Source organism: Cloeon dipterum, chromosome 2 (genome assembly GCF_949628265.1).
Source record: "Cloeon dipterum chromosome 2, ieCloDipt1.1, whole genome shotgun sequence".
NCBI lineage: Eukaryota > Metazoa > Arthropoda > Insecta > Ephemeroptera > Baetidae > Cloeon > Cloeon dipterum.
Genome location: NC_088787.1, coordinates 14,956,763 through 14,983,644, shown reverse-complemented (window position 1 = coordinate 14,983,644; position 26,882 = coordinate 14,956,763). Strand labels below are relative to the sequence as shown.

General features: G+C 41.7%; 3 protein-coding genes across 7 annotated transcripts; 1 reads left to right on the top strand and 2 right to left on the bottom strand.

The window, feature by feature from the left end:
• The first annotated feature begins 549 nt into the window (after window positions 1–549).
• On the top strand, window positions 550–7,073 carry LOC135937082 (isocitrate dehydrogenase [NADP], mitochondrial-like). The gene is made up of 6 exons (XM_065480165.1): window positions 550–709; window positions 4,162–4,277; window positions 4,344–4,488; window positions 4,547–4,988; window positions 5,045–5,202; window positions 6,444–7,073. Exons 1-6 carry the CDS (start codon window positions 607–609, stop codon window positions 6,824–6,826), a joined length of 1,347 nt encoding a protein of 448 aa, XP_065336237.1. The 5' UTR covers window positions 550–606; the 3' UTR covers window positions 6,827–7,073.
• Window positions 7,074–7,276: 203 nt separating this feature from the next.
• LOC135937080 (uncharacterized) lies at window positions 7,277–15,158 on the bottom strand. 4 transcript variants are annotated; one of them, XM_065480157.1, is made up of 12 exons: window positions 15,003–15,158; window positions 13,621–13,774; window positions 13,290–13,489; window positions 12,990–13,131; window positions 12,819–12,912; window positions 11,534–11,863; window positions 10,218–10,550; window positions 9,874–10,159; window positions 9,615–9,813; window positions 9,203–9,556; window positions 7,816–8,023; window positions 7,277–7,753 (listed from the first exon to the last, which is right to left on the bottom strand). In XM_065480157.1, exons 2-12 carry the CDS (start codon window positions 13,764–13,766, stop codon window positions 7,550–7,552), a joined length of 2,496 nt encoding a protein of 831 aa, XP_065336229.1. In that variant the 5' UTR covers window positions 13,767–13,774; window positions 15,003–15,158; the 3' UTR covers window positions 7,277–7,549. The 4 variants fall into 4 exon arrangements, with proteins under 4 accessions (XP_065336229.1, XP_065336230.1, XP_065336231.1 ...); XM_065480158.1 differs by having other exon boundaries at window positions 14,961–15,132; XM_065480159.1 differs by having other exon boundaries at window positions 14,965–15,132.
• A 131-nt stretch (window positions 15,159–15,289) lies between these two features.
• Window positions 15,290–26,725, bottom strand: LOC135937700 (E3 SUMO-protein ligase RanBP2-like). Of its 2 annotated transcripts, none has more exons than XM_065480885.1 (38): window positions 26,532–26,725; window positions 26,180–26,405; window positions 25,848–26,030; window positions 25,619–25,788; window positions 25,365–25,559; window positions 25,198–25,308; window positions 24,975–25,146; window positions 24,829–24,920; window positions 24,395–24,773; window positions 24,229–24,343; window positions 23,841–24,173; window positions 23,635–23,785; window positions 23,466–23,577; window positions 23,310–23,414; window positions 23,158–23,264; window positions 22,851–23,105; window positions 22,633–22,791; window positions 22,290–22,579; window positions 21,817–21,973; window positions 21,717–21,766; window positions 21,555–21,664; window positions 21,149–21,504; window positions 20,829–21,036; window positions 20,404–20,772; window positions 20,160–20,278; window positions 19,916–20,108; window positions 18,760–19,862; window positions 18,541–18,707; window positions 18,206–18,489; window positions 17,992–18,150; window positions 17,887–17,937; window positions 17,649–17,826; window positions 17,038–17,210; window positions 16,717–16,983; window positions 16,376–16,656; window positions 15,941–16,252; window positions 15,521–15,760; window positions 15,290–15,470 (listed from the first exon to the last, which is right to left on the bottom strand). In XM_065480885.1, exons 1-38 carry the CDS (start codon window positions 26,601–26,603, stop codon window positions 15,420–15,422), a joined length of 8,055 nt encoding a protein of 2,684 aa, XP_065336957.1. In that variant the 5' UTR covers window positions 26,604–26,725; the 3' UTR covers window positions 15,290–15,419. The 2 variants fall into 2 exon arrangements, with proteins under 2 accessions (XP_065336957.1, XP_065336958.1); XM_065480886.1 differs by having other exon boundaries at window positions 23,158–23,255.
• Window positions 26,726–26,882: the final 157 nt, after the last annotated feature.

Genomic DNA, 26,882 nt, shown 5'->3' with positions numbered 1-26,882 from the left:
TTTGTTCCGATAATTATTAGGCATTAAAATATCGCAAATGCGCATAAATATCGAAACTCATTTGGATAATTTTATAAATTCTTCTTGTGTAAAATTTCCTTTAAGTAAAAAAATAACGTTTTCTGTCACATATTTAGTCGCTTTGATTCAAGTAAGAGAACGCTGTCATGAATAGGGAAGGGTACATCAAGAACACAAAATAAATTGCATTTTTATTTTATTATTAATTTATAATAAATGCAATTAATTACTCTATATCAGAAAATTAATCAACACTTTTCTTTTATTAATGAGATGATTCCACACCATGCCGTGTTGCTCTTCTGCTATCGTTGCGCTTTTTGCGAGTAATTAAACGAGCAACCCAAGGTCATGAAAGTTGAAGATTGGGGCTTCAGGCTTCAGTCGTTGGAAGAGCGTAGACTATATTCTCTCATTATATAGGGAGATCGAATAGATGATTCGCACATTCGCAGCATTATTTCGCTGCGTGCGAAGTGAGAGTGAAGTGGTGTTTTCGCGCCGCCGCGTTGCGACTGCAGGAGAGAGGAGGTTGAGCTCGCAGCTCGCGTAGACGGCGTATGCAACCCGCCTCACTCTAGAGAAATGGCCGCAGCTATGAGGTCCGTCTGCCGACTGCTGGCTCGTTCCAGCCAAAATTCGGCTGCTGTTTCGGCAGCCCCGGCGTTGAGCCCTTCACAGCGCAATTGTGAGTATGACCACCCACGCAGGCACAACACACGTTGGCAATCAGTCATTTTGATTTAACCCGCTTTCGGTGGCAAAATTTTGACAGAACTCACATGTTAGAAGCGGCACGTACGCTCGAAACCTGTCACTTAGCCGGATATTTTGATCTACCCGCGCTTTGCGAGCGTGCAGACGTCAGTCCTGACTTAATAGCTGGTTGATTTTTTGCGCAATTTTCAGTAAATTCGTGTTTAAAATAAGGCAAATTGTCTCCAAACGGGAAGGGATGAACCGCAGCTGCTCTGTGTTTGTATGAGGGGTGCGTGAGCATTTTTTTCTGCGTGAGGGAGAAGGAAGCGGGTTAAGTGAGTTTCGCTCGATATTATTCACTCCACTCTGAAGGCACTGAATACGCTGGTGGTGAGAAAATAAATGTCATAAGTGAAGATCAAAATAGAACTTCAGAGGATTGTTGACATTGATTTTAATTGACAGTGGGCACGTGTAGATTCGAATAATGCGCGTTGCAATTAGTTTAATTAATTGGTCTTTTGTTAATCAAAGTGAAGTAATGCGATGCTCGAATTATAATTGCCAATTAAAACTGTTCTCGTGAGTAAAAACTGAGTCTAAATACAGTAAATTCAGTCGCCGAAATGATTTTTTTTAATCTTTGACCATTTTATGGTGTAGTCGAATCGAACCATACATGATATTTGTTTTGCGATTGCATAAAAGTAGAGGCCAAATTGGTTTGTACGTGCTCGTTAATTAATGCCAATGACGCGGGGCGAGAAACGAGAAAGAGTAGCCTTCCAAGTGCTGCAGTTGATAACATTAAAAACAAGCACCATTGTAATGCCCTTATCAAAGTAGAGAAACGAAACGACAGAGGTCGAGCAGCAACTGGTGCAATGGAAAAAACAGGCTCATCTCTTTGATGTGCGCATTGCATTTGGGAGGAAAGTGTTATAATTCTCTCCCTTGAAAGATGCAAAGGCTCTGAGAGGTATTCACGAGGAGAGATTATTGCGATTGTTAGAAAATTTTGAACTGAAACAATACATATATTATAGAAACGAGCGCACTGGATACGCTGAAACTGAAACTGGTCGAGTTAATAATGAAATGAGAATGATGTCTTGTTATTCTTTACCAAGAATGAAACATAATAATTACCATAATTATTTGACGTCAAAGTACAACTCAAGAAGGGGTTTTACATGCGTATTTTTAATTTATCCAGTCCATAGAACTTGCATTTATTCGCATCCTACGTGCTAAATAAAGTTTATTTAACTTTACAGCCTATTAGTCACAAAACAAATATTACAATTTTTTGAAAAATCTCACATTAATGCGTTAATTTTAAATAACAATTATGTAGTTAGACTGTTTAAGGATAAAACAAAACGCATGATTTTTTCTTACACCCCTTACTAATTTTTCTTTGCAATTTTTGAATGACTATATTTTAATTTTGCAAGTGGCGCGTGGCACCCGTAGACACCAAAGCTGAGTGCCTTTTTGCTTTTGCCTGAAACCCTGGCAATAAAAACCCGCGTGTATCTCGGTGGGTGGAAACCAAAAATACACCAAGGCTCGGCGAAAATAAAAATACTTTTCTGCCGAGCGCGATTGATCACAACTCTCTCCCTCCAATTAAAAAGAAGCGCGAAATTTTATCAAAAAGAAAACAGCAGTGCACTTACAACCGATATGAAAATATTGCTGACGTTGGATTTGCCTTCAACTGAACAAATCAGCTGGGGAAGGCCAATTTTACGCTGACTTTTTGTTTTGAAACCCATTATTGGGTCAGAGAAGAACTGCGTATGGCAGAGGGTGACGACCGAGAGAGGTCGGTTTGCTGACCACTTGGACTTGCGATATAAATACGTGTGCCCTCATTGAAAGTGTGTGCATGGGTCAGCACTCTAGTCTATTCTCCCCTCTCCGCAGTTCAGCTTTTAAAAATATGTTTAGAGCCTAATCGATTTGTACAAAAATTAAATCAATTATCACGAGTTCGTGTGATGTAATTCACCAGGAGTAACAAAATCTAGCAGAAATAAAAATCGAATCAATGAACCCGCCTTCACGGAGACTAAAATGTAGCGAAGTGTATATAGTTGATAGGATCGGTTTACGTGCGCTTTTTCGCCACGTTATACAGTTAGCCACTTGTTTGGCAGGTCCCTTCCAGTCATTACCTCTGACGACCTCATAAATATTTGCAAACAGCTCGCCAAGCAATCTGATTTGCCACCTTTTAAATAAATTGGCAAATTCTTCTGTTGAAATTACAATGATTTTATTTACATTGCATCCTTGATATTCAAAATTAATTTTTTAGCAACCGTTTAAATTTTGATTTATGCTCGCTCTTGGGCTATTGCGTCACTGAATCGCGCAGATCGGCCTGGTGAATCTTAATATTTGCTTTGCGGCCGAAATAGCAGCCAGCACACGCATGCTGGGTTTGTTATCACCATCGCATGAATTTGGCGCGTGTGTGTTGTAAGCCATAGTAACCTTGAAAATTCCAGAAGAGTCTCAACCGCCTACTCAGAACACAACATGCCTCTCGCTGAATGCAAATGATTAGAAAAAATTAATCGAAGGGGGCAAAGTGGAAAATAAATATTGTCACTTAATGAATCGGCTCTGGGGAAAATTACCCAAACATTGTTTTTTAACCTCTGTTCAGATCCTGTGGGCTATGAGCTCAACAGGTCTCAAAAACACCGCCGAGCGGATATCATGGGGGCCCGAGTGGCCGCAGAGGAGCTTGGGCCCGATGTGGCCATCACTGAGGTATTTTTATTAAAACGCCGGATATTATTTTTCCCCGACGCCGCTGGAGAGGTGCGAAAGCCAGCAAGTTTCGCCTCCCAGCTCGCTGAGCTATTTGAGCAATTTGAGTTGCTTAACTATCCATCTTTTGCCATATATCTATCATTGGGCAGCCAGTAAGTTCATTCATTTATTTATTACTTAACTATCTGATCGTTTAAATTCAAGAAAAGCAATAACAATAAGTTAGTTTATAACCGAGGAACATCTTTATCACGTTAATGTTCAATTGACTGTTAAAATCTTGTGCCAAAAGGATTTATTTTGTATTATTGGCTATTGGACCAAATAATCGCGTTTTTGCATGTTAGTGTAAATTTTAAAAAAGCGGCACACAGGCTCTATCAAGGTCGTAAAAATGTTCTACAGGTGCCAGTGTTCTTCAAACAACTGGTTTTCACGGCTCTGCTAATCTTGCTTTGTCTGATCAACAACCTAAAATTAATTAAATTCTTACTTTTAATGAATAATTAAAAAATAACTATCCATAATAATTGCTCGAGTACAAAGGGGAATTTTTTGTTTGCTCGGTTGCATTATTGATCTAAGAATCAAACTGAATTAAATTATATAAATTTAAAAAACCAAATCTTGAAATATTCAATATGTTAATAGATGGAACCGGAAAGCGCATTGAAGTGGCCAAGCCAATTGTCGAATTGGACGGTGATGAAATGACACGCATCATCTGGGAAAAGATCAAGGAAAATCTCATCTTCCCATACCTCAAGGTAATTTTAATTACAGACTGTCAAATATTCTCATGCATTGTAACTCAATAATGTGATTTTCTTCAGCTGGAGTGCCTGTACTACGATCTTGGCCTCCCCTACCGCGACGCCACTGACGACCAAGTCACACTCGATTCCGCTTATGCCATCCTGAAGCACAACGTGGGCATTAAATGTGCCACCATCACCCCTGACGAACAACGAGTTGAAGGTACTGCAGGCTCGCATGACATCAAGGATTTTTAGATCTGATCTTAATAATTTTGCAGAGTTCAAGCTGAAGAAAATGTGGCCGTCGCCGAACGGCACCATCCGTAACATCTTGGGCGGCACCGTTTTCCGCGAGCCCATCATTTGCAAAACAATTCCCCGCATTGTGCCTGGCTGGACCCAGGCCATCATTATCGGCCGCCACGCGCACGGTGATCAGTACAAGGCGACTGATTTCGTTTGCGGCAAGCCAGGCAAGGTGGAGCTGGTCTACACCCCGGTGGGAGGTTCTCCTCAGCGCCTGGAGGTTTTCACCTTCACCGGCCAGGGCGGCGTGGTCATGGGCATGTACAACACCGACGAGTCGATCAGGGCGTTCGCCCACTCTAGCTTCCAAGTGGCCCTGAAGAAGAAGTGGCCTCTGTACATGAGCACCAAGAATACCATCCTCAAGCGATACGATGGTCGTTTCAAGGACATCTTCGAAGAAATCTATGAGGCGTAAGAACACAAAAATCATTTTAACCAGGGTAACATCATTGAACTTTTTCACGCAGCGAGTACAAGAAAGACTATGAAGCCGCTAACATCTGGTATGAGCATCGCTTGATTGATGACATGGTCGCTCAAGCTCTCAAGTCAAATGGTGGATTTGTTTGGGCCTGCAAGAACTACGATGGAGATGTCCAGTCTGATATTGTCGCTCAAGGATACGGTTAGTTTATTTTCATAACGATTTTTCGATTAAAGTCAATCTGACTGCTTAATCAACTCTAAAAAAGAGCTGGGGGAGCCAGTGAATTTTTTTCTAGAGGTCTCAGTGGCGAGATTTAAGGTGACAGTTGGCGGGACTGGCTTTGCCCAATGTTTTGCCCGGCGGCTGGCCATTTTCACCGGTGGCTAGCGCGGCTGGCAGTATTTTAAACGTGAAGTTTGATAGTGCTTAACGGCACGAAGGGCTGAAAGTCATTTTTTACTCCCGGACTTTTTAATTTTGGACCCTTTTTCACTGGCAGCTGCCCCCGTGACCCAAAATTTACTGGCTGGCGCGGCGCAGCACGGCTCGCTAAGACATCTAATTGTTTCTCTTAGTTTAAGATATTTTTCTACTAAAGAAATTTTGATTAGATATCTCCACAATTGCTGTTTCTTTTTTCTTCATGCTAGAGGGAGATTAAAAACTGCGCAATTTCGACTAAATGTTTGCAACAAAGTTTGTATTTTAAGTAAAGTGTGGCTGGGTATCTCATGGGGAATTTCCCAAACTTTCAATGCAGTATATTTCCGATTTCAGCTAGTTTTATTTCGATTTTTGCACTGTATAACAGTATTTTAGCTGCATGTGATAAACGAAATGCTCAGCTGACACTTATGAAGTATACGCTGAATCAGCTGAATCGCAATTTCATTACAATACACTGTTTTTTTTATGTTTTCAGCTATTTTTTTTTGGATATTCCATCAAATTGTGACGCTAAATAAACCACTTAAACATAGACAAATAAAAACACATAACTAAAAGAGGTGTAAAGTGTCAATTATTATCTTAGCAAGTAAGAATATTTGTAGACGAAAACTGCCCATTATTCCACATTTTCTATAAGCCAAAACCCGGAGAGAAAATGCCTCGATAATACCTGCTAAAAAAGCCTTATTGAAAAATATAATGTTTCGAAATGATTGTTTAAAAGAAAGTATCAAATTTCATAAAAGAATTCAAAGGAAAGAGGGGAGAAAGGAAAGAAAATGATCTGTTCTACTAAATTTCCACCAGAATGAAGTTAGCAAATTTTACCTGAAAACTATTAGGATTTGAGCAAAAAAGTCATGCTCCTGAACACATTTTGACCCTTAGAAGGCATTGTACCTTGATTATCCAACATTTAGAATCTAAATAATCTTATGAAACGTCTGAAAATGGCATTGTGTTATAATAGCCTTATCCTTATGCTTCAGGCTCGCTTGGTCTGATGACCTCTGTACTTATGTGCCCCGACGGCAAGACAATCGAAGCTGAAGCTGCTCACGGAACTGTGACCCGCCACTACCGCCAGCACCAGAAGGGTCTGCCGACCTCGACCAACCCGATTGCCTCCATCTTTGCTTGGACCCGAGGCCTGGAGCACCGCGCCAAGCTCGATGGAAACCCCGAACTCGAGCGTTTCTGCTCTCTGCTGGAGCAGGCGTGCGTTGAGACAGTCGACGCCGGCCACTTGACCAAGGATTTGGCCGGTTGCATCCACGGACTGAAGAACGTCAAGGATGGTATGTTCCTGCACACCTTGGACTTCCTCGATGCCATCAGGGAGACCCTGGAAAAGAAGCTTGCTGGAAAGTGATTTCTCATTTTTCCACGTTGATGCCCTGGATCTTTCCTTGTAAGCGCCCAGCGCAATTCCACAACTCGGTTTTTAAACTCAGAAATCATAGCAAAGGTAGACCAGACCGTTTTAATCAAAGTTTAAAGTTGAGTAAGAATCAAAGTCATTTTCTCCTGACTCTTTTAAATTTCAGAGACTTAATTTAACATTATTGTGCAATGAGGTTGAGTACTCAGACTGAATAAAAGTATTTTATGGCGCTTGAGTTTTGAATCTTTCCAACTGAATCCAGCCTTCTTGTAATTCGAATTTTGTGCCATCATGTTTTTATTTATTGTTGCCCTTCTCTTGGCTGTTTTACCATTCAATGCTGCTCTGGAACGTGTATCAATGAATCAATATATTATTCTCAGAGATGCTCCCACATGAAAAGGTACACTGATTGCATCACAAGTACACCACAATCAATCATGATTATTAGAATTCCTGTTTTTATTTTTGAAAAGTAATAAAGCAAGCGTACAAATATGGAACTAAAATCAGGCAATATTCTTTGATCCACCTAACAAGCAGTCGTGACTACCGAAAAGAAAGAAGACGGGATTTTTATTCGACACATGTTCAAGGCACAGAAGGAATTTCAAATTCATGTCGTGATTAGTGTCAGTACAAAAGGTCTCTTAATTGAAGTTAAGGTCTCTCATTTCTGCACAGCCTTTGTTGCTTGCCAAGGTATCGGGGTCATAGTTCTGTTTCGACAACCACTTGGGACCTTTCGGCCCCAATCAGCTCGTTGAACAGTGCCCTTGGGATCTCGCCCTCGGGCATTGGGTTCGCGGGATCTTCGGACAGTTCTAGGGTGCTCTGGGCGAATCGCAAAACCGCGCTCATCAGCTCACCCACAGTCCACTGCCGGTCCACGATTACTCTGCACAAAGTATCCAACTGTAAATTATTATAACTCGTGATTATTTTCCGACAGAGTAACTTTTACGGGACTTTTTTACCTTAGCCAAAGAATCGACACTTTCAGTGTAGAAAAGCAAACATGAGCATTCGGTCTGACTGGCGGCCAGCCACTGGAGAACAACTTTCAGTTGGGCGTCGGTGGTGAAACAGCCTCGCCACCAAGATCCAGACGCCACTGGTCGTGGGCCAGCTTTCCCATCGCCCAAAAGGGATGCCAGGTGGGCCGCCAGTCGTCTAGGTGCTCTCCTGCAATGCCATGAAAAGGCATAGGAAATTATTTTATACTGTACTCTAAAATAAAAAACGAAAGAGGCGGCAGGAAATAACAATAAGATTGTTTATTATTCCATCGTTTTCGCGCTTGCTGAAAATGTTTGGATAATAAATGGTCTGATAATTTCTAAAAATGGTTTTAGTTGCGTATAAATTTTTCTTTATTTATGTGCGAGTATTTTTCATTTTTTCTTTTTTTTATAGGCAATTTATAATTATTTTCATATATTATTAATTTTTTAAAATAAGTCGTCCGCTTCGTTTCTCTACGCAATAGGAAAAACCAGTTGCGTAATTTTTTGATTGGTTTATTTCTTATTAAATGCTCATCTGCTTTTAATTCGCGTCAAGCTCATTGCGAGAGCTTAAATACCAAATGTCACTAATAATTTACTAACATTTTAAAGAGAAACGGATTATACTTGTTGGTTAAAAGGTGTTGAATTCTCTCCTTCTTAAGAAATTTTTTTTACGATCCTTTAACCTCTACCTCAAATACCATAATATTTTAAAATTAGGAAAAAGCCCTGGTTGCCGTTTAATTTTTGAGAAAGTCGGCTCACAAGGTCAAGCAATGTTAATAAACTAATTGCAGAAGTCAACAATGTATTTTTTTGTGAAATTTAGCAATTGATGATCGCTACACATTGTGCAATAATAAAAGCTGGACCGAAGAGAAATTAAATTTCAAAATTTGCCGAATTTCTTGAAAAAAAATCAAAATTAAAACGTTTGTTACTGATTTTATTTGGCTTGATTTCGATCCTTCTTGTCGCGAACTCTCCAATGGTGTGCGAATTATGAGCTAAATTTCCTTTGTGGCGACATAAATCATGATTTCCGATAAGCAGACAATTGATACTCGCCGCTTGATTAGCATGCTGACTTTCTCAGAAATTGAAACGGCAACCTGGGAATTTACGCTTTTTTCGTTTTTTTTTTTGTATTTCAACTAAAGTTAAAAAGGTTTTTTCTCAAATTTTCTGTAACCGGATTTCGGCTAACTCTGTCGTCCCTAATTGAGAGATGACGGCGCTCTCAACTAACTAGAATAGGATGATGAAAGTTCTGATTTTAAGCACTAAGAAAAGGTGTCTTTCCCTTCACAAGGCCTCCCTTTTTCTTGAAAGTATTAAAATGCTGCATAAATACCCGTTGCAAGTGCTGCCTGCAGCCTCGCTGAGAGACCTAGTGACCCCGGTGCTCTTTGCGGTGGCCGAGGCGGCGCCGCAGTCACTCAGCGTCCGGGTCAGCAGTCCTCTGGCGAAGCTGCGGACGGCCTCGTCCTGCGCCTCCTCCTCCCCCTCGCGGTCCAGCCAGCGAGAAAAGTGTTCGTAGAGTTGTTCCAGTTCCGAGTCGGTGTCGCACTGACTCGCGTTAGAGTCATCCACGCTTTCACTCTCTTTGGAAAGCGCTTTTTTTAGCCATCTTTGAGGCAACGTCACTTCTCCACCTAGGTCTTGCTCGTCTTGTAGAGCGAATCCGAAAGAACCGGCTCTCCGTGGCCTGTGGAAGGAAAAATCAATTTAATTTTGCAAAAATTAGGGTTGTAGTCATTTCAAACTTTGATCGGGACATGTCCTCTTCGCCCTCTGAGCTTGACGAACTCGAGCACAAATCTTCTGTGTCTTTATTGCCCTGTTCAGAGTTAAAGCCGAGCGCGCCAGCTTCTCTTTTCAGTGCTTCCCTCAGCCGTTGAGCAAAACTGCATCGTCTCTGTGGAGTGTCTAATTCGTGGCCGAATATCTGGGCACCGTTGCCATCTGCCGCAACACCCCGTGATAAAATCTCGCCAGTTCCTCATCATATTTACAAGTACGCACCTTCACTACAGTCCAAACTCTCTTTCGCACTGTGGAACTCGTCCTCGTCGTCGCTGGAATCGGCATCGCCGTGCGCGCTGCTACTGCTGGAAAACTTTTTGCTCAGCTTGGTCTTTGCCGCGAGCATTGGTGCTGGCGAGGGTTGCTTGCCGATTAGCGAATGTCTCGGTCCAGTGAAGCGGTACGCAGATGCTAAGCCCAGGACGTCGTTTCGTGAGACAGGGAGCAACTCGCCTGACGAGCCGAGTGCGATGAATCGGCCCTTACGCTCCACCTCGAGCAGCTTCTGCAATGCAATACTTCCTTTTTATTCAAAATGAATCAGCTTTGCGGCTAGTTCCTACTTTACTGCTGCAATTATTGTTGCCGTTGTTGAAAGTGAACCGCTTTTGTGGCGCGTTCGCCGGCGAAGGAATTTCAGGCGGCGTGCCAGAACTGAAAGACTCGCCGATCGGAGATAGCCGCTTGCAAGTTGGGTGGATGCTCGCGAGGCTGGCGGCCGGGCACTTGGAGTGGCTGTTTGGAATTTGTTTGTTGTTGGCCGGCTGAAAGGCCAGGAACAGTTTGTTGAGCTCTCTGAGGATATTGTCCTCTTCGTACTGGCGCGGCGGCAGGTCGGAGAAGTCTTCTGGGTCGGCGAAACTAAGCAACTGGCTCGTCTGATTCGGCCACGTGTCCTGCGAACACGCAGTTTCCGAAGTTTCATTCAACCTGCATAACTTCCGCAAAGCGATTTGAAATTGCTTTCCGAATAAAAAAGTGAGACTAATGGCACGATTCAACGATTGCAGGATCTTAGAAAAAATTGCCAAAAGTTTCAAAAGGGAGATTTGAAAATACAATTTTTCCCCAAACAGAATTTTAGAAATGAATCGATGAAAGAATAAATTTAATGAATTCCAAACAATATTTTATCAAAAGTTTCTAGTGGCCCAAGGTTAATGGCTATTAAATTTTCATTACTCATAGCACTTAAATCTTAACCGTTATGCGCTGATAAATTTCCTGTACGATCCACTTAAACGAAATTTACTTGCAATTTTTTAATTAAAAAATGCAGCTAATTTAAATTCTAAAAATTGTGATAAACTTTGATTTTTAAGATTATTCTCGTTGCAGCGGAATCGGCGTTGGATTACTTTCTAGTCTCGCAGCTATTATATCTTTAACTCTAAAAAAACCAGTCACGAGATTTAACCTGTCAAAATGGAAAATCTAGATTCGTCTTGTCTACTTAATCTACAGATTAAAACATGATGGTTAATCAAAAACTGGCTCTAAAATTGATTTAATATTATTTCCATTGCAATTCTTTCAGGACTTTGAGGAACCATAACTTGATTAAATAGCCGACTTAAAAATAGTAGTTTCTGGGTTATCTTATATAGTTTATACTGTTGAAATAAGTGAACTAATCCAACTCACGACGCAAATTAAAACACGTGGAACATCCTAGCATGTTCCTTTTGAGAGTGGAAATAAAATCGACAATTTCTTAGAACTGGACAGTGATGGTTTTAGCCTTTTGGTGCCTCAATAGCAGAGCCTAATCTGCGAATCAAAATCTCCGCTGGCTGGGATTAACCTTCATGATTCAAATCATATCTTCAATATTTTTTTTTAATTTTTAATGAAAATTGTTAGAAGCGGTGTCACTTACCATTCCGATGCTTTCAAAATACGGTGGTGCAGGATTGAGTCTGGCCGTCCGACTTGCGCCTTCCAGCAACAAGGTTTCATTGTCTTCGAGGGCTTCAAAAAAGAGGAGCAGCACCAATGTTTCGGGCTGGCCAATTAGCAAGCGGCACTCGGGACTGAAGCCTTCGCCGAGTACGTCCAAGCCGACATGCGAGTCGCACGGGGCGAGCACCAGCGCGGAGGGCTCGGGCACCCTCTCCGGCCGGGGCTGATGTCTCACCATCACAGGACAAAGGGGCAGGTCACTCTCCAGCCAGTCTTCCACGGTTAACCACTTGGTACTGGTCAGAACCTGCGGCAGATGGAAGAATTTTGTAGCTAATTATTAAACACCAAAAACTAATTAAATTATTGTGATATATACTCAAAACTTTTTTATTCTCCGGTATTTTAATCAGTTTATAAGGATGTATTAGAAAAAAATGACAAATTTATATTATATTATTTTTTTAAATGCTCCTTGGTAGATTTTTCATGAAGCACGTGACTTTAAAGCCGTTGAGAGAAGCAACGGCGAAGAGTGTGGGAAGAGTTAAAGAACGTGTTTTACGTGTACGGCGCTCTGCAGTTGATAATTAAAAATTGTTAATTTTGTAAATTAGCCGTGTTGTGTGTGTGTGTGTGTGTGTGTGTGTGTGTTCGCTCGTTCTAGTTTCCTTGTGGTGAAATTATTTTATTCAAAAATTGAAAGGTTAGAGTGTTAAAAAAATAATTAATTAATCATTTTTTCTAACTTACGTGTCTCTGCTAATATCACACTGCATAATTTACAATACATCCTTATAAGTCCAAGAGAATATTTTCATTCTAAAATAACTGTGGTGGTTTTGTTGTGCTGGTAATTAGGTTGTGCGATAGCAATTTGAAGTTTCGCAGTCACATGGACAATTTTGCTTCCGCGTACTAAAATAAGCTCATTGCACGTGACGGAAAGAAAAAGCTGCTCTTGTATTTCACAACTATGTACAGTTGACACGTTTGCATCCCAACTGGCTGGCATGTAGTTTTATGCAACATTTTCACATGCACCGTGTTTGCCTGGTTAGCTGACTGGCGCGACACGAATGTCACGCAGGTTGCATAAATACGCTTATTAAGAGCGGGATGGAAGTTTGAAGTGGAGGTGTAATGCAATTAATCTGTACAAGTGTATAGGGACATTGCTCTTAATACATAAACTTGAAGCCATAGTGATGGGACGTGAAAGAGAGATTGAACAACAAGCTGGTTTAAGTGAAGAAACATACTCTTCTAGACGCTGAAATGCTTCCTTGTGGCTCATTGGAACTGAGTAGCGCATAGTAATGCATGAGGCTGCGAAATTTGGCCTGCTGACTTGGTCTGAAAGGGAAAATAATTCGTTTGAAAACGCCATCTCATAGTTGAACGAATTTATTGGCGATTTTAAAGCGACTTACAAGTGCAAGTGCTTAAAAAAGTGGCTGAAGTTGAAGTCCAAGAGCGTGGGGTGGGTTTTGAGCGAGCGCTTCGGAAATGAAGAGAAGAAAGCGTGCGATAGCAACGAGGCCGCCAGCCGTTTCTCCATCGACACATAGTCCTCTGCACACAAATACAATGACATATTTACACACCACCTGCTTTGCCACAAAACAGTGCGACACAAAACGTTTTTGATGAAATTTGAGAAAGAAGGAAAAAAGTGAAATTGAAAATGCAATAGAAAAGCAACTCTCGTCTCATTCAGATATTGCACATACCTTGCTGCTGTAAACTAAAATGAACACCATTGGCTGGCTTGAGCTCTTTCAGCTTGAGTGCGTATTTTACCATGCACGGAATGGACTTGGAAAGTATCTCTTCTCTCTCGTACTCGTCGCACTCTTTTTCCAGAAACCAAGACAATTTGGTGAATTGCTCAGGGTCCACTGTATCTGGCTCATCGGGGTCCAGTCCGACACTGGAAATGCAATTTAATATATATATGTATCTCTCCTCTAAAAAAATATGAGATGCGGTATATTGTTCGCATAGTACGACTGTAATTGTTTAGTTTAATAAATTTTCATTGGTTTTATAAAGTGGGCATACTTGCAGAGCGCGTGGATGCTGGTGAGAACTCGAGCCAGCTTCTCGACCGGCACGCTTGATCCGTCATCTTGCGGTTGCAATTGACCCAGGAGTCTCTGCACTTGCGGCCACCAAGGCAGATCACATGGCAGCATCACCAGTGCCATTTTTGCTCCTAATTGAAAAAAAAAATAACAAGAGTTGATGGATTATGAAAAGATAAATTCATTTAGAAATATTTATGTATGTACCCGAGACGCTGCGTGTGTGCCGGTTAAACAAAATTATTTTTAAATTCTCGAAACTTTTCAGTGTCGAAATTTTTTGGGTTTTGAAAAGCAAATAGCATTACAAGTTGTGAAAAGTGAAAAAGATGTAGAGGTTGAAAGAGTTATAAGCGGAGAGTGAAAGAGGTTTGTGTATGTTTTGCTGCAGGAAACGATTCTACGGCGGGTTTCAAAAGTTTGCTGTGTACTACTACTGGTAGTTATTAATAGCTACTGCCCGTTGTATTTTTAATTACCAACGAGAAAACAGAGGGTACGTTATAGCAATTTTATACGAAGCAAGGGCTCTCCCGCAGCAGCCTGAAACTATTTATAACCACGTGTGCCGCGAGAGATAGACGTGCACAGAGATCTCGCGCGCGGCAGTGGAAATTTGGGCCCGCGGCCAACGCGCTCGCGGCCGCATCTCGCCGTCGGCGTTCTTTATTTCGCCTCTCACTTTTTCCACAACACCACACTGAGCAAGGTCGAGCGCCAGACGAATATAAGAGAGGATTGCCCGACGAAATAATTGCCAATTAAATGGGCAAGGCACGACTTTTTAGCTATAGTTTCAGTCGATCCCTCTCATGGAGCAGACAACACACATTGCTTTCAGTCCCGGCACGAAAAAAAATATATTTGACGTGATGTATATATACATGCCGATATACTACGGCGCCGACGAGTGATCAACGGCACGGGAGCATGATTCACATCTAAAACGAGGGGCCGCTGATCTTTTTCATCTTGTTTTGAGAAGGAAGCTCAACACGCTCTCCAGTGGGATAAGATTGTTGCTAACGTTTATGATAAAATAATTCATGTCAACATATTGGCTCAAAATAATTGAAATCTACAACGTCTCAGACTTTAATCTGCTTCTTTGATTTTTTTCCATAATTTACAGTAATATTTCGAAAATTTAAGTGGCGATCTCTACCCGTGAGAAATTATTCAAAATTCCCATAAGTAAAATTCAGGTGACCCTTGTCCTTTGCAGAATTCGCGATGGTTTACGCTCAAATTGTGAGCCGACGGCTTGCTCTGCCAGATCTTTAGAAAAAGAGTGAAGTTAAGAAATCAAGCTTTCACCGACAGTCCTAGCTGGCCTAGGGATGCCGCTGTCACACACACCTTCTTCTCGGCACCATGCACAGAAGCCAGGAGCACGCACTCACTGCACAAATGCTGACCAATTCAGCGAGCGACGAGGGGGTCTGCCTCGCCTGCTACACGCAGAGAGCATGATCCACTCAGAAAGGCACCCTTAGTCATCAATATGTGAGCGAGGCGCCGGTGTGCGCCTGCCCCGCTCATTGCTATGACAACCGGCGGACTGTTGCCTTCCCACTGTATCCCTCCCCGCTCGCTCTCCTCTCTATAGATCTACTCAAGGAGTTTGAATACAAATTGAAACTATGTTGTGCGATTAATTCTTATTTATTTGCATTGACATTTGCTAACGTAAAAGAATGCGAAAAAAATTTGAATCAAATTATCCATTAAATTACAATTGGCAAATAGTAATACCAGTAAAGCAGCAGCAAAACTTCAGGGTTCGACATCATTTTCTTGCTGTAAGTTATCAGCCATGACCAATCCCTTCAAAAATAATATGAGTGACTAATTGATTTCCTCAACAAGACAATTACCTCAGAGAAATGGGCCTGAAAATCATCTGCTGCGCTGCTAGATTGGAACAACACCTTGTAGTACTCAACTCGGTCTGTGTCTTGAGCTTGGTTCATGCCAGAAAAGCAAATTTCTTTGTCTTGAGTTCTTTCAGAAAAAGCTTGCATTCGAGAGTCAACAGGAATCCTGACGCTCTCACTTCCTTCACTGACGTCCAATTCAATAATGACACTGTAAAGTCCATCAGAGCAGTACGCGATCTGAAAAGTTTATATCTAGATGTTAACCAGCATATTTTCCCGAGAAATATTTCAATTTTTATATTTGTTGTGGCTACGGCATTTTAAATGTTTGGTGTTACTTGTGCTAATTTAAGAAGTTTCTTCTTCACACCAGCTTCTTAGATCAAATAGATAATAGCAATACTACTTATAATTTACCTTCACACGCCCAACGCCCAAAGCTAGCCATGGGCCAAAAGGATCGCCATCTTTACGGGAGAACACAGTGGCTTGTTCGTCCGTGAGGTCGTTTTCTTCATAGTCATCATAGGTCTCGTAATCATCTTCATCTTCCTCATCTTCTCCCTCCTCCTCCTCTTCCTGTTCCTCTTCGTCACTCTCTTCGTAATGCACAGGAGGTGTTCTGGGGCCATGCCTATCAGCTTGTGGTGGAGTTGAAGGTGCCATCGTGGATAATCGCTCCTTAGCCTCCTCGACTTTTGATTTAAATTCATTCAACAAATCTTCATTCTGTGAAGATATAAGTTAAAATCTATTATTAGCAAATGCCGACAAAAGAATTTCAAATTAAAATGGAAGCAAACAACAATATTTACAATCTCAATGAAAGCAATTAAATTCCAGGAAGCTTACCTTGAATCTGACCGCAAGCTCCTCAGTTTTTCCACCGCTTTCTTCAGCGTGATTAAATCCACCCCAGCAGACAGCATTGTTCGAGGTAGCCATCTTCTTCAGTTCCAAATCCTTGGTGAGCAATTGGTTCAACACGACCTTGTACACTTGCTCTCGTCGCAGCAGCAGTCGATACCTTCCAGTGGCCTGATGGTAGAGCAGTTTCATTTCGCCCACGCCACGTTCCTTCCACTCCTTTGTCGATGTATCATACCTGTAGAGCTTGGCGCGCTGGGCAAAAACTACAGAAATACCAAATAGTTGAGATCTCACTTCATGCTAGTCATGAGTGGAATGCTTACTCTTTTCCTCGTCTTCTTCGCCAGTCCTGACATCAATGATGTCAGGTAAGTCGATGATTGGTTCAAAGTGCGGGTCATGCGCTTCCTCTTCCTCCTCCTCCTCACCACTTGAGTGACCATCTTTGTCGGTTTTTGGAGATGCTGTCGCAGGGGATTGGAACAATGCAACAGGCTTTGTGTTACCGCCGCCAAACACAGGCGCAGGCGATGAGCCAAACAAAGGGGCTCCAGTCCCCCAAGAGAATGGCTTGCTTGAGGCAGCATTGCCTAGAGATGAGAAATTATAAATAGGCTATGCTAGCAACTTGTGAAGGTACATACCAAATCCACTGCTGGTATTTGACTGAGCAAGACTTGCAAAAGTGGGCTGATCAGTTGAGGGCGAAAAGATGTTGATTGAACTTCCATTCAAAGCGGGTTTAATTGATTTTTCTGAAAATCCCACCGTTGCAGACTGTCCAAAGACAGCCACAGGCTTCGCAGCTTGAGCAGAACTGCAAAAAGGCAAGGCAATGTTGAATCTCAAAAATACGGATGACATGGTGTTAATGATAATTGTTTTATCATTTGACAATAGCTTCAGTACACCAACTAAAGTCAACTGCCCTTGAGTTGTGTTGCACAAAAAGTTATTAAAGGGTGACTGATTTGAGAAGAAAAAAGCAAAGAAAAAGGCAACTCATTCAACCAAACTACACAGAACTCTAAATGGAGGTGCAAATTCTTTCAATTCTTTGCCAACCATCTGTCATAGACAACATTCTGTAAATATTTGAACAAGTTCAATGCAAATCTTAGATATTTCCCACTCACTACTAGTAAATTATTGGCATAGTATATACCTGGGAAAAATCCCTAAATATTTATAAGCGCAATAGACTGGTCAAAATTTCTGCATTGAAGCCCAACTCAATTTATTTTAGAATGCTTACCTTTCTTCTTTCACTGAAGCTGAACTACTGTCACTCTCCTCATCTTGACAGCCCTTGCATCCTTTGCATGGAGTCTTCTGCTTGTATGAATAGAAGTTGTCTGGCAATTGCAGAGCTCTTGCTTTGTTGACATCTTCAGGAGAGACATGCACATTGATCACATCTAAGATTTTCACTTCTGTGAACAGACATTACACATTCAATTCAATTTCTGTAAGAGGACAAACTCTGAACTTACCATCATCTGATGCTACTGAAGGATCTGCAGTAGAAGTTTTCTGTGTGAAGTCTGGAAATGAAATATCTTGTGATTTTATTCCAAGGCTAAGCTCACAAAAATCACCTTTAGATGGTGCGCCAAAGGAGAAACTGGATGGTGCAAGCGTAAATTTCGGAGTGCCACTAGCTGATGAGTTGTTATCCTGTCCAAATGAAAAGCTCTTGGAAGGCGTTGTGGACTGATTATTACTAGCCAGTGAAGATTCCAATATAGAATTGTTAGCTGCAATTCAATATTTGACAATGATTGTTTAAATTTGCACCGTGATCGAATATACCATTAGGCGACATGGTCTTGGCAGCTGTTTCAGATTGGGCAGCCAATGAGTCATGATCTCCAAGCAACGACTTTGCTTCTTCTACATGTTCAATGAAGTCCTTAGCTATGTCTTCAGTTTTAAAGAGAACAGCGAACTGCTCCTGCCTCACTTCCCCTTCAGAGAAATCAGAGGCGTGCCACTGGAACGATCGATTTTTGTCGCCTTTTGGCGAAAATTCCATTTCATTGGTGAGTCGGTGGTTCAGGCAAATCTTGAGCACTTGATCTCGTCTCATCAGCAGCCTTAAGGAAACATTTTAAATAATCCGAAAAACAGCTAGGTACTTTTATTACCTGATGCTCCCATTCTGTTTGTGTCTCAAGATTTTCAAGTCTCCAATACCTCGCTCCTTCCATTCACCATTTGCCCACCTGAACAGCTTTGCACGATGACTGTACAAAGGTTCTTCGTCTTCTTCTCCAGTAACAACGTTCACCATCTCAGGTAGCGGAATTATGGGCTACGATAAAAAAACTTACATAAAATTCACTTAAATATTAACGGCTAGTTACCGTGAAGTGAATGTGGTCTCCCTCGTCATTTTCAACTTCTCCATCGCTCTCTTCAGCATCTCCAGGACTTACTGCACTGGTAGAAATTGTAGTGATCTGCGCAGGTGTGGCTGGCAACTTGAAGCCAAATGAAGTAGTAGTGGAGGACGGCTCAGTAATTTTTGGTGTTCCAAAAGAGAAGGCTGGTTGCGACACACCAAAAGCAAAGGCAGGTTTTGAGGTGGAGGTGGAACTTGGATTTCCAAAATTGAAGGTTGATGTTGAGCTGGAGGTGACGACAGGACCTGCTGCCGCGGCATTGCCGAACGAAAATTTTGAAGATCCAGAAGACTTGAAGTCAAAAGTCAAGCCAGGTGTGAGGTTTTTGGTTGGCTTTGTACCCTCAAATCCGGGTCTAGCAGTTTCGCATGCCACACAGATATTCACGTCTGATTTATTGTTAATGTAACAAGCTTTGCAATCCCAGCTACCCTCAGGTTTTTTGAACTGACTCATCAGACTCCCACCAGCAGCTGGTGTCGTAGTTTGGTTGCTTTTTGGAGTTTCTGATCCTGGCTTTGAAGTCTGACAAGCTACGCATTTGGTCACATCTGCTTTGTTGGAGATGTAACAATCTTTACATTCCCAGCTGCCCTCAGGTTTTTTGAACTGCTTCATGAGGTCCTTGTCTGCAGTTAGGGGCGTGACTGACGTAGCAGGTGTTTGAGCTGGAGGGGCCTGTCCTCGCAACAATTTGTCCCCATCTGTCATGTCTTTTTGAATTTCCTGCCACTTTTCCTTAAAAGCAGACGCCTCTTCCGGATTTTTAAATTTGATGGCGAGTGTTTCCTGAGACAGATTTCCTTCGGAGTAATCCTGGGCAACCCAAGTCCAGCTTCTATCAGACGAACTTATGGGCAACAGCTTCATTTCTCGGGTGAGGAAATGGTTGCAACAAACTTTCAGGACTTGTTCTCGTCTCATGACAAGCCGGACTTTACAAGTTGATGGATTCCAAGTCATCTTCATCTTGCCAATACCGCGCTCCTTCCATTCCTTTGTTTCCAACACAAATCGCAATAGCTTCGCCCGGTTTTCAAATAATACATCCTCGCCTTCCTCTCCTACAGGGGACAAAATTTTACAGCACAATGTTAAATGACAATAAATTACAAACCTGTCTTGACTTCCACCAGTTCAGGAAGAGGAATAACAGGCTTGAAGTCAGCCGTGGGAATGAAATCTTCAGCGCTCTCTGCATCTCCAGGGCAAACTGCAGAAGAACTGACTGATCCAGTGCTTTCAACAGCAGTGGTGGATTTGGAAGGAGTGGATCCTCCAAACACAAGAGTACCAGCACCATCAAATCCCTAGGTGCAAATAATGAGTAACAAGAACAGTAATATCAGAGATTTTCTTACTTTGAAATTGCCTGCACTGCTCGAGAATGTGGAGGGTTGCTGCTGGGACATGCTGGCAAAGCTCAATTGCGAGACTGGAGAATTTTCAAACACAGAGGTTGTTCCCAACAAAGGAGTGCCTAAATGCAAAAATGGATAATGATTGAGAGCTACCATAATTTCGGATTGCAGCAAAATTTGCGTATTGCAAAAATCGCTCAACAATTTAAGCAAAATAGATATGTTGGGGATCTTCCATGCTTACTTTTTTCATTCTTTTCAGAAGACTGTAAAGCTGAAACTCCTCCAAAGGTTTCGCTTTTTTGCCCTCCAAAGGAGCCAAAAATTGATGGAGTTGAAGAAGGAGTTCCGAAGGAAAAGCCAGCAAATGGGCTGGGTTTGGATGCTGTTTCCTCCTTTTTAGAAACATCCACTCTGTCTTCGTCTGCTTTCTTGGCCAAAGATGGTGCAGAGGTGAATGTAAAGCCACCGAATGACACAGTACTAGCTGGGGCATTAGATTTTGCGCTGATCGACGATTTTGGAGTCTCAGCAATCAATGGGGGTTTAGAAACAGGGCTCTTTGAAGAAGCTATCAAAGTTGGCGAGGAATCCACAAGTTTTGAAACTGGAGCTGTACATTACAGTGAGTCAATTCAAAGAAGTTCTGCAGACTTGAGCACAACTTACTTTTAGGCAACTTAGCTTTCACTTTGTCAATGGTGTCCTTGAACAAGTTTGCTTCTTCCACAGTTTTGAATCTGACACCAAACTTCTCAACACGGACAGTTTCATCTGCAAAATCTTGAGCTGCCCAAGACCAAGTTTTGTCATTCCCACTTATGTGCGAGAGAACAATGTCGGAAGGAATGAAGTGATTACAGCAGACCTTCAACACCTGCAAATACAAATACATGGCTATTTACTTGAGTTGAAAATATAATAAGTGTAGCACACAAATTGCATATTTGGACAGAAGCTAGAGAACACTAATGTTTACTTTATTTTACCTGGTCACGACGCATTAGGATCCTCACTTTGCTGGTTTCCATTGACTCTAGAATCTTCATGAGTCCAGTTCCTCTTTCTTTCCATTCACCATCCACAAATCTGTACAGCTTAGCTCTGTTCTCAAACAGAACATTCTCTTCCTCTTCACCAGTATTTGGCGCAACTTCATCTGGCAGAGGAATGATGGGCTTGAAGTCCGGAATTGCATCGTGTTCTGGTACTTCACCATCTTCTGACACAACAGAACCCACCGACACTCTAGAGATTCTAGGAGTGTGCTTTGAAGCTTCTGGGGTTACAGAAGAATAGGCCGGAGTAGGCACATTTTGCAAAATCATTTGTGGAGACACATCAGCTGTGAATGTTCGGTTATAATTTTTGACGCCCTAATAAGAAGTGTACTACCTAATGCAGGAGCTTTGTCAAGCGGAGAAGCAGTTGGTATTTGAGCTTCAGCAGGCATAGTGATTTGGAATGCGTGGGGTAGCGACAGTAAGGGCGTTTTCTCTGGAGTCCTGAAATAAATGAGGATGAATAAAAATGCAAAAAAAGAGAGCCAAAAATTACTTAGTAGCCACAGGAGCTGTGGGATCGGAAACTATCTGCGCAGTTGGTGCCTAGAGGTTTAAATAAGATCAGTTGATAGTTACACAGAGAACATCTATACCACAGGCGGAACCTTGTTGACCATTGCAAGCTGCACTGGCGGCTGTACCAGTTGGCTGTAAATAGCAGCATTTTGAGCTGCTGTTGCTGATACAGGCAATTGGCCTGGCAGCAAATTGGGTGCACCCACTTGGAATTCTGGTAAACGCTGTCCCTCACTATTGATTGAGAAACATTATTATCCTTTTAAATTTGCAAGAAAAAATATAACGCTTAGAAAGCCTGTTTGTGTTCAAGCTGCTTTTGATTCATATGACATGTGTCTGCTAGATTTGACTTCCAGCAACCAGTTTCTTTGTCAGATAAGTTGCAAGAAGCCAAGTCAAGAAGAGCACTCATCAGAGAAAGAAAGCAACAGCACACCAGTCCTCTTAATGTACCAGCGTATAAAGGAGGATGAAAGCTATAAATACGACTTTCTCCAGGGTGCACTGGTTTATGCAATAAGTATTCTAGATCGAACCAATGAATTACCTGAAAGGAAGTGCTCCAGGTGCCAGGAAAGGCAGGTTTTGGTACATCAGAGCTGTTGTGTCAACTCCACCAGCAAGTGGGAAATAATTTGGAGGCGGAAAAGGAAAAACAGCACGGTTGTACATGGGAAAGTTTCCAGCTGTGTTGCCTGCAGCAGCGGCAGTTGGGAAGGATTTCTGGTGCGGAACTTGACTCAGGTTTATTGCTGAGCTTTCATTGCCATATTCATTTTCAATCTCCTCTCCATAATAATGATGGTCTTCATCAGGAATGTTTCGAGACTCAGAAACCTGTAGATAAAAAATTATTTTCTACGTTACTATGCCATGTAAAGGTTGCTTACAGCAGGACTAATGTTGGTAATATGGGTTGTCTTCAGAAGTTTTAAAACCTTTTGCAAATCATTCTGAACACTTTGAAAGTTTTTGTTCAGTTCTTCTGTCTCTTTTCTCAACTCCATCATCTCCCGTTGGTTAGCTTGCAGGTCTTTGCTCACGGCATCCTGAAGTATCATTTAAGCGAAAAAAATAAAAAATAAATTTATAATGCGGCCTCAACTACCTTGAAATACTGCAGTTCTGTTCTCAAGCCGTTGTCACTGCTCCTGGTTGCCTCCACAATGCGAGCCATTGCTTGCAGCTCACCCTCCCGCTGGACACTAAGCTGACGCATTTGAGCTTCAAGTCTTTCAGGGCTGGGCCGCGCTTCTTCTCTTGGCCTCGGTGTCAGGACTGCTGGTGATCTGTAGTAATTATGACTCCGCTGGCTACCATTTGCAGGAGTACCATTTGATAAAGTTACAGGACGTGCGCGGCTCTGAATGAAAGTCAAATTAAAAGGGTAATTTAATTTTAAAGAAAAAAAATACCGAGGTGAATGGAGTGCTGTGATGAGCCCTTGGTGCTGGCGTTCTTGGATTGTCTTCCTCATCAGAGACGTCACTATAAGAATGATCACCTCTTCGCACTAAAAATTCTGATTGTATTATAGCTGAAAGTGTGGGTGGCAGGCAAGCACTACCTTGATTCCTGATATGTGCATCAGGGAAAAGCACATTAATTTGTTCCTCGGTTTCTTCAATGTATAATCTCAAAGAGTTGTTCAATGGGTGTCTGGGATCCACTCCTGATTTACTTTTGGTTATCATTTCAAAATCTTCACAATAAAATGGCATACTTTGTCCCTTCAGCCTGTCTAGGGTGAGATAGAAACTGCCCAAAGCTCTCTTGAAATATATCTTTTTAGTTGGCATGTCAACATCCTCAGCTTCTCCCATTCTCTTGTAGAGCTAAGGGAAGAAATAATTAGTTTTTCACTAAACCATAATATGTATAATTATTCCTACCAATGCCTGTTCCATGCTTGCATAAGGACTGGACAAGTCACCAAAAGCTTCAATAGCCTCTTCAAATCTTCCATTTTTGACAAGTTGAGCACCAGCAGCAAAACATGCTTCATACAACAGTGAATCTGCCCCAAATCGGTCCAACTCTTTGCTACTCATATTTGATATCAAATTTAAAAATTTAATTCAAATTTTCAATAGCTCACCCAATTAGTGCGAAGAGCCTATCTGGGTGAAGTTGTCTCAAAGCTCTCCCGCTCTTAATGTTCTCCAGCGCAGGCTTTGCGCAAGACCAGTAGTGGCTTGCTCGCAAGTAGAGAGCGGCAACGAGGTCATCATCTGCGCCACATTTTTCATTCTTGATGGCTTGAGCAGTGAAGTATCTAGCCAGTGCGCAAAGGAGACGGACATCCTGCTGTCCACTTTGCGAGTCAACTGATCTTATTGCTTCTAGTCCATTTCTGATTATTTTCCTTGTCTCTGATGATACAGAGAAGTGACCTGCTGATGGCTTCAGAATGCGACAGACATTTGTCCACCTGAAAAATCATGTTAAAAATTAGCCAAATCAAAACTTTCTTTGAGTAGTAATACCATAATTTCTGAGGTGAAGTACACAGCTCTTCAGACAAGCAGATTGGGAGGACTTCAGGTTTTTCATCACTCCAGCGAATTTGATTTCCTTCTAGCACACTTGCGGAGCAAGCAACTGCAAAAGATGTGATTAGCATCCAAGTATATTTAAATTTACAGAATTTACCTGATGCAAAGATGAACGCATCAATGTCCATCTGAGACAAGCTTTCGGGAGTAGGCTGATTGATTCCTGGCAAGTCTTTGTTGAATCGCTTCAAACTGGGAAATGCTGCACAAAGTGACTTTGCTGGTAGAACGTTGAGTGCAACCAGGTTAGGGTCATCGTTCATTTCGTTGAGTGGAGTCCAGGGGTGTCCTTGAGCTCGGAACTGAAGGCCATACCAAACAAGAAGAGGCAGTTGGTCGAAGTAAGACAAAGTAGAGGCTTCATCAAATGGCCCAAGCTCATTGGAGGTTGGAAGGCTTCTGTTCAGTTTGTTTGTATCCATTTTCATAGCCAAATACGAAGTAAGGCTGCTCCTGGGGTACTCTACAAAGATGTCCTACAAACAAGAGATATTGTATAATTAAGGAGAGGAAACAGTTTAGCTCTTATACCTCGTACAACTTTTCCTGCCACTTTGTTACTAACAGAGGAGAGATGACATCCAAGAACTTTTTCTTCCTGTTTAACCCCAGAAGAATGTTACCTGAATTTTTTTTATTAGTAACATAGGAAAATAATCTTTGTTATTTAAACTCACCAGCTTGACTCTTTCGGAGTCTTCCATCATTCATCCACAGCTTGGTGCTGTTTTGGAGAGAATTTGGCAAATCTTTGAACCACGATAAATCCTCATCCGGAATCTGAGTTTGATATGCTAACATCAACAGCGGGCCGCTGAACTTTTTAGCTGACTTCCATTGAGCTGGATCCTAGCAAAGAGAGTCGAGTATTTTTACGAATAATTTTATGACAATTTTTACCCTTTTGGCTTTCTTGAAGAGGATGCAAGCAAGATGAAATGCTAGCTGAGCAACAAGGTGTTGCATCAGATGCTCAGCCAGAGCACGCCTGCTAGTCAAGCCAGGCTTATCCTGAGTGGAATAAAATATAAATTTAATGTAATTTTTAACGTTAGTACAATTCTTACAATAGTTTGTGCTGAAAATAGCGCTTGATCAAGCTTGAACGTTGTGTCAATGACAGTGCTCAAGTTATTATGGACCAAATTGTTCTGCTTGCTGTGATCAAACACGTTATCAATGCACAGAGACAAAAGACGTTCCAAGGCAAGAAGTAGGAAGGAATGAAACTCCCAGTTGTTTTCTACGCTCTTCTTGCATTCCTAAATTTTAACACCTCAGCTTTTCAACACATTTGATGCGATGTAAAATGATCACATACCTCAAGAGACTGTGTAAGGGTTTCATACCACATTATGTCATTCCTGAATGGGCTTTTAGCTTCCAGTTCAACTGCAAGCTTATAGGCTTTAGAGTGCTGGCCTTTCCCTGTGTACAATTTCAAAAGCCGGCAATTTGGACTTGGATCTTCTGGTCGAGCCTTCTGCTCAGCTAAATGAGTAAAAATAAAATTGATGATTGCTTTCCCCGTGTTATAAACAAGCACACACCCATTATCAAGGCCTCTAACTCTTGAGGAACAAAACTGATACTGCTACTAGACGATATAGATGTAAGAATGTGTTCTTTCAGCTTGAAAACAGACGGGTGGGTGCTTTCAAGAGACTCTGCTCGGTCAGCCCAGTACTGATAGGTCTCTGTGTCGACTGAGACTTTGCACAGTAGCTCACAGACTGAATACAAATTAGGTTAAATTAATATGCATTCCATTATTTGACCTTAACAAAATATAAATGCTTGAGTATGTAACTAGTTAAAATATTTTTTTTAGATATGTTGCCGTTTTTTCTTTCTGTGGTTTAATACCTGTGCGACTCTTTACCTTTGAATATGAGATCTTTCTGTGTCGGGTCCCCTGTCAGACTGCTTCGATAGGAGTTGAGAGCCTTCTCCATATTTCCCAGGTTCTCTTCGCAGTCTCCTTGTAAACGCATCGCGGGAGCCGAATTCGGATGGTCTTGGATGTAAGCTCCGACATATCTGCGAGCAGTTGCCCATTCCTGAAGCTGAGCGTATTGCTTCGCGATGGTCAAGCACTTTGAATTTCGCTGTTAAAAACAAAAAGGAAATTAAATTCTAAACATTCCACTAAAAAGGCGGCAATGGTAGAAAACACGGCCATTTTTATACGAACGTGTGGGGTCCACCGGATAATTTTGAGTTCATTTAATTACCTCTTTTTCACTTTTTGACTTTTTGAAAATGTCACTGACATACGCGTCCAAATCCTTTTTCTTCGAAAACATGGCTTATAAACGAAGACTTCACTGGATCGAGACGACTGGAGACTACAAATTTACGAAATGATGACACATAACGAAATTCTCCTACTCATGCCGCTCAAAGCTCAAACAGCAGCTCAGCGACGGGAAGAACCACAGGAACAATGGCTGCCAATGCCAACGTAAAGAATTTATAGAATCCAGTTTTACTTCTTCTGTTACGCATAAATTTAAATATAATTTTTAATTGACTTAATGAAAATAAATATTGTAGGAATCGAAGTTGCAGTTTTTAACCTTTTA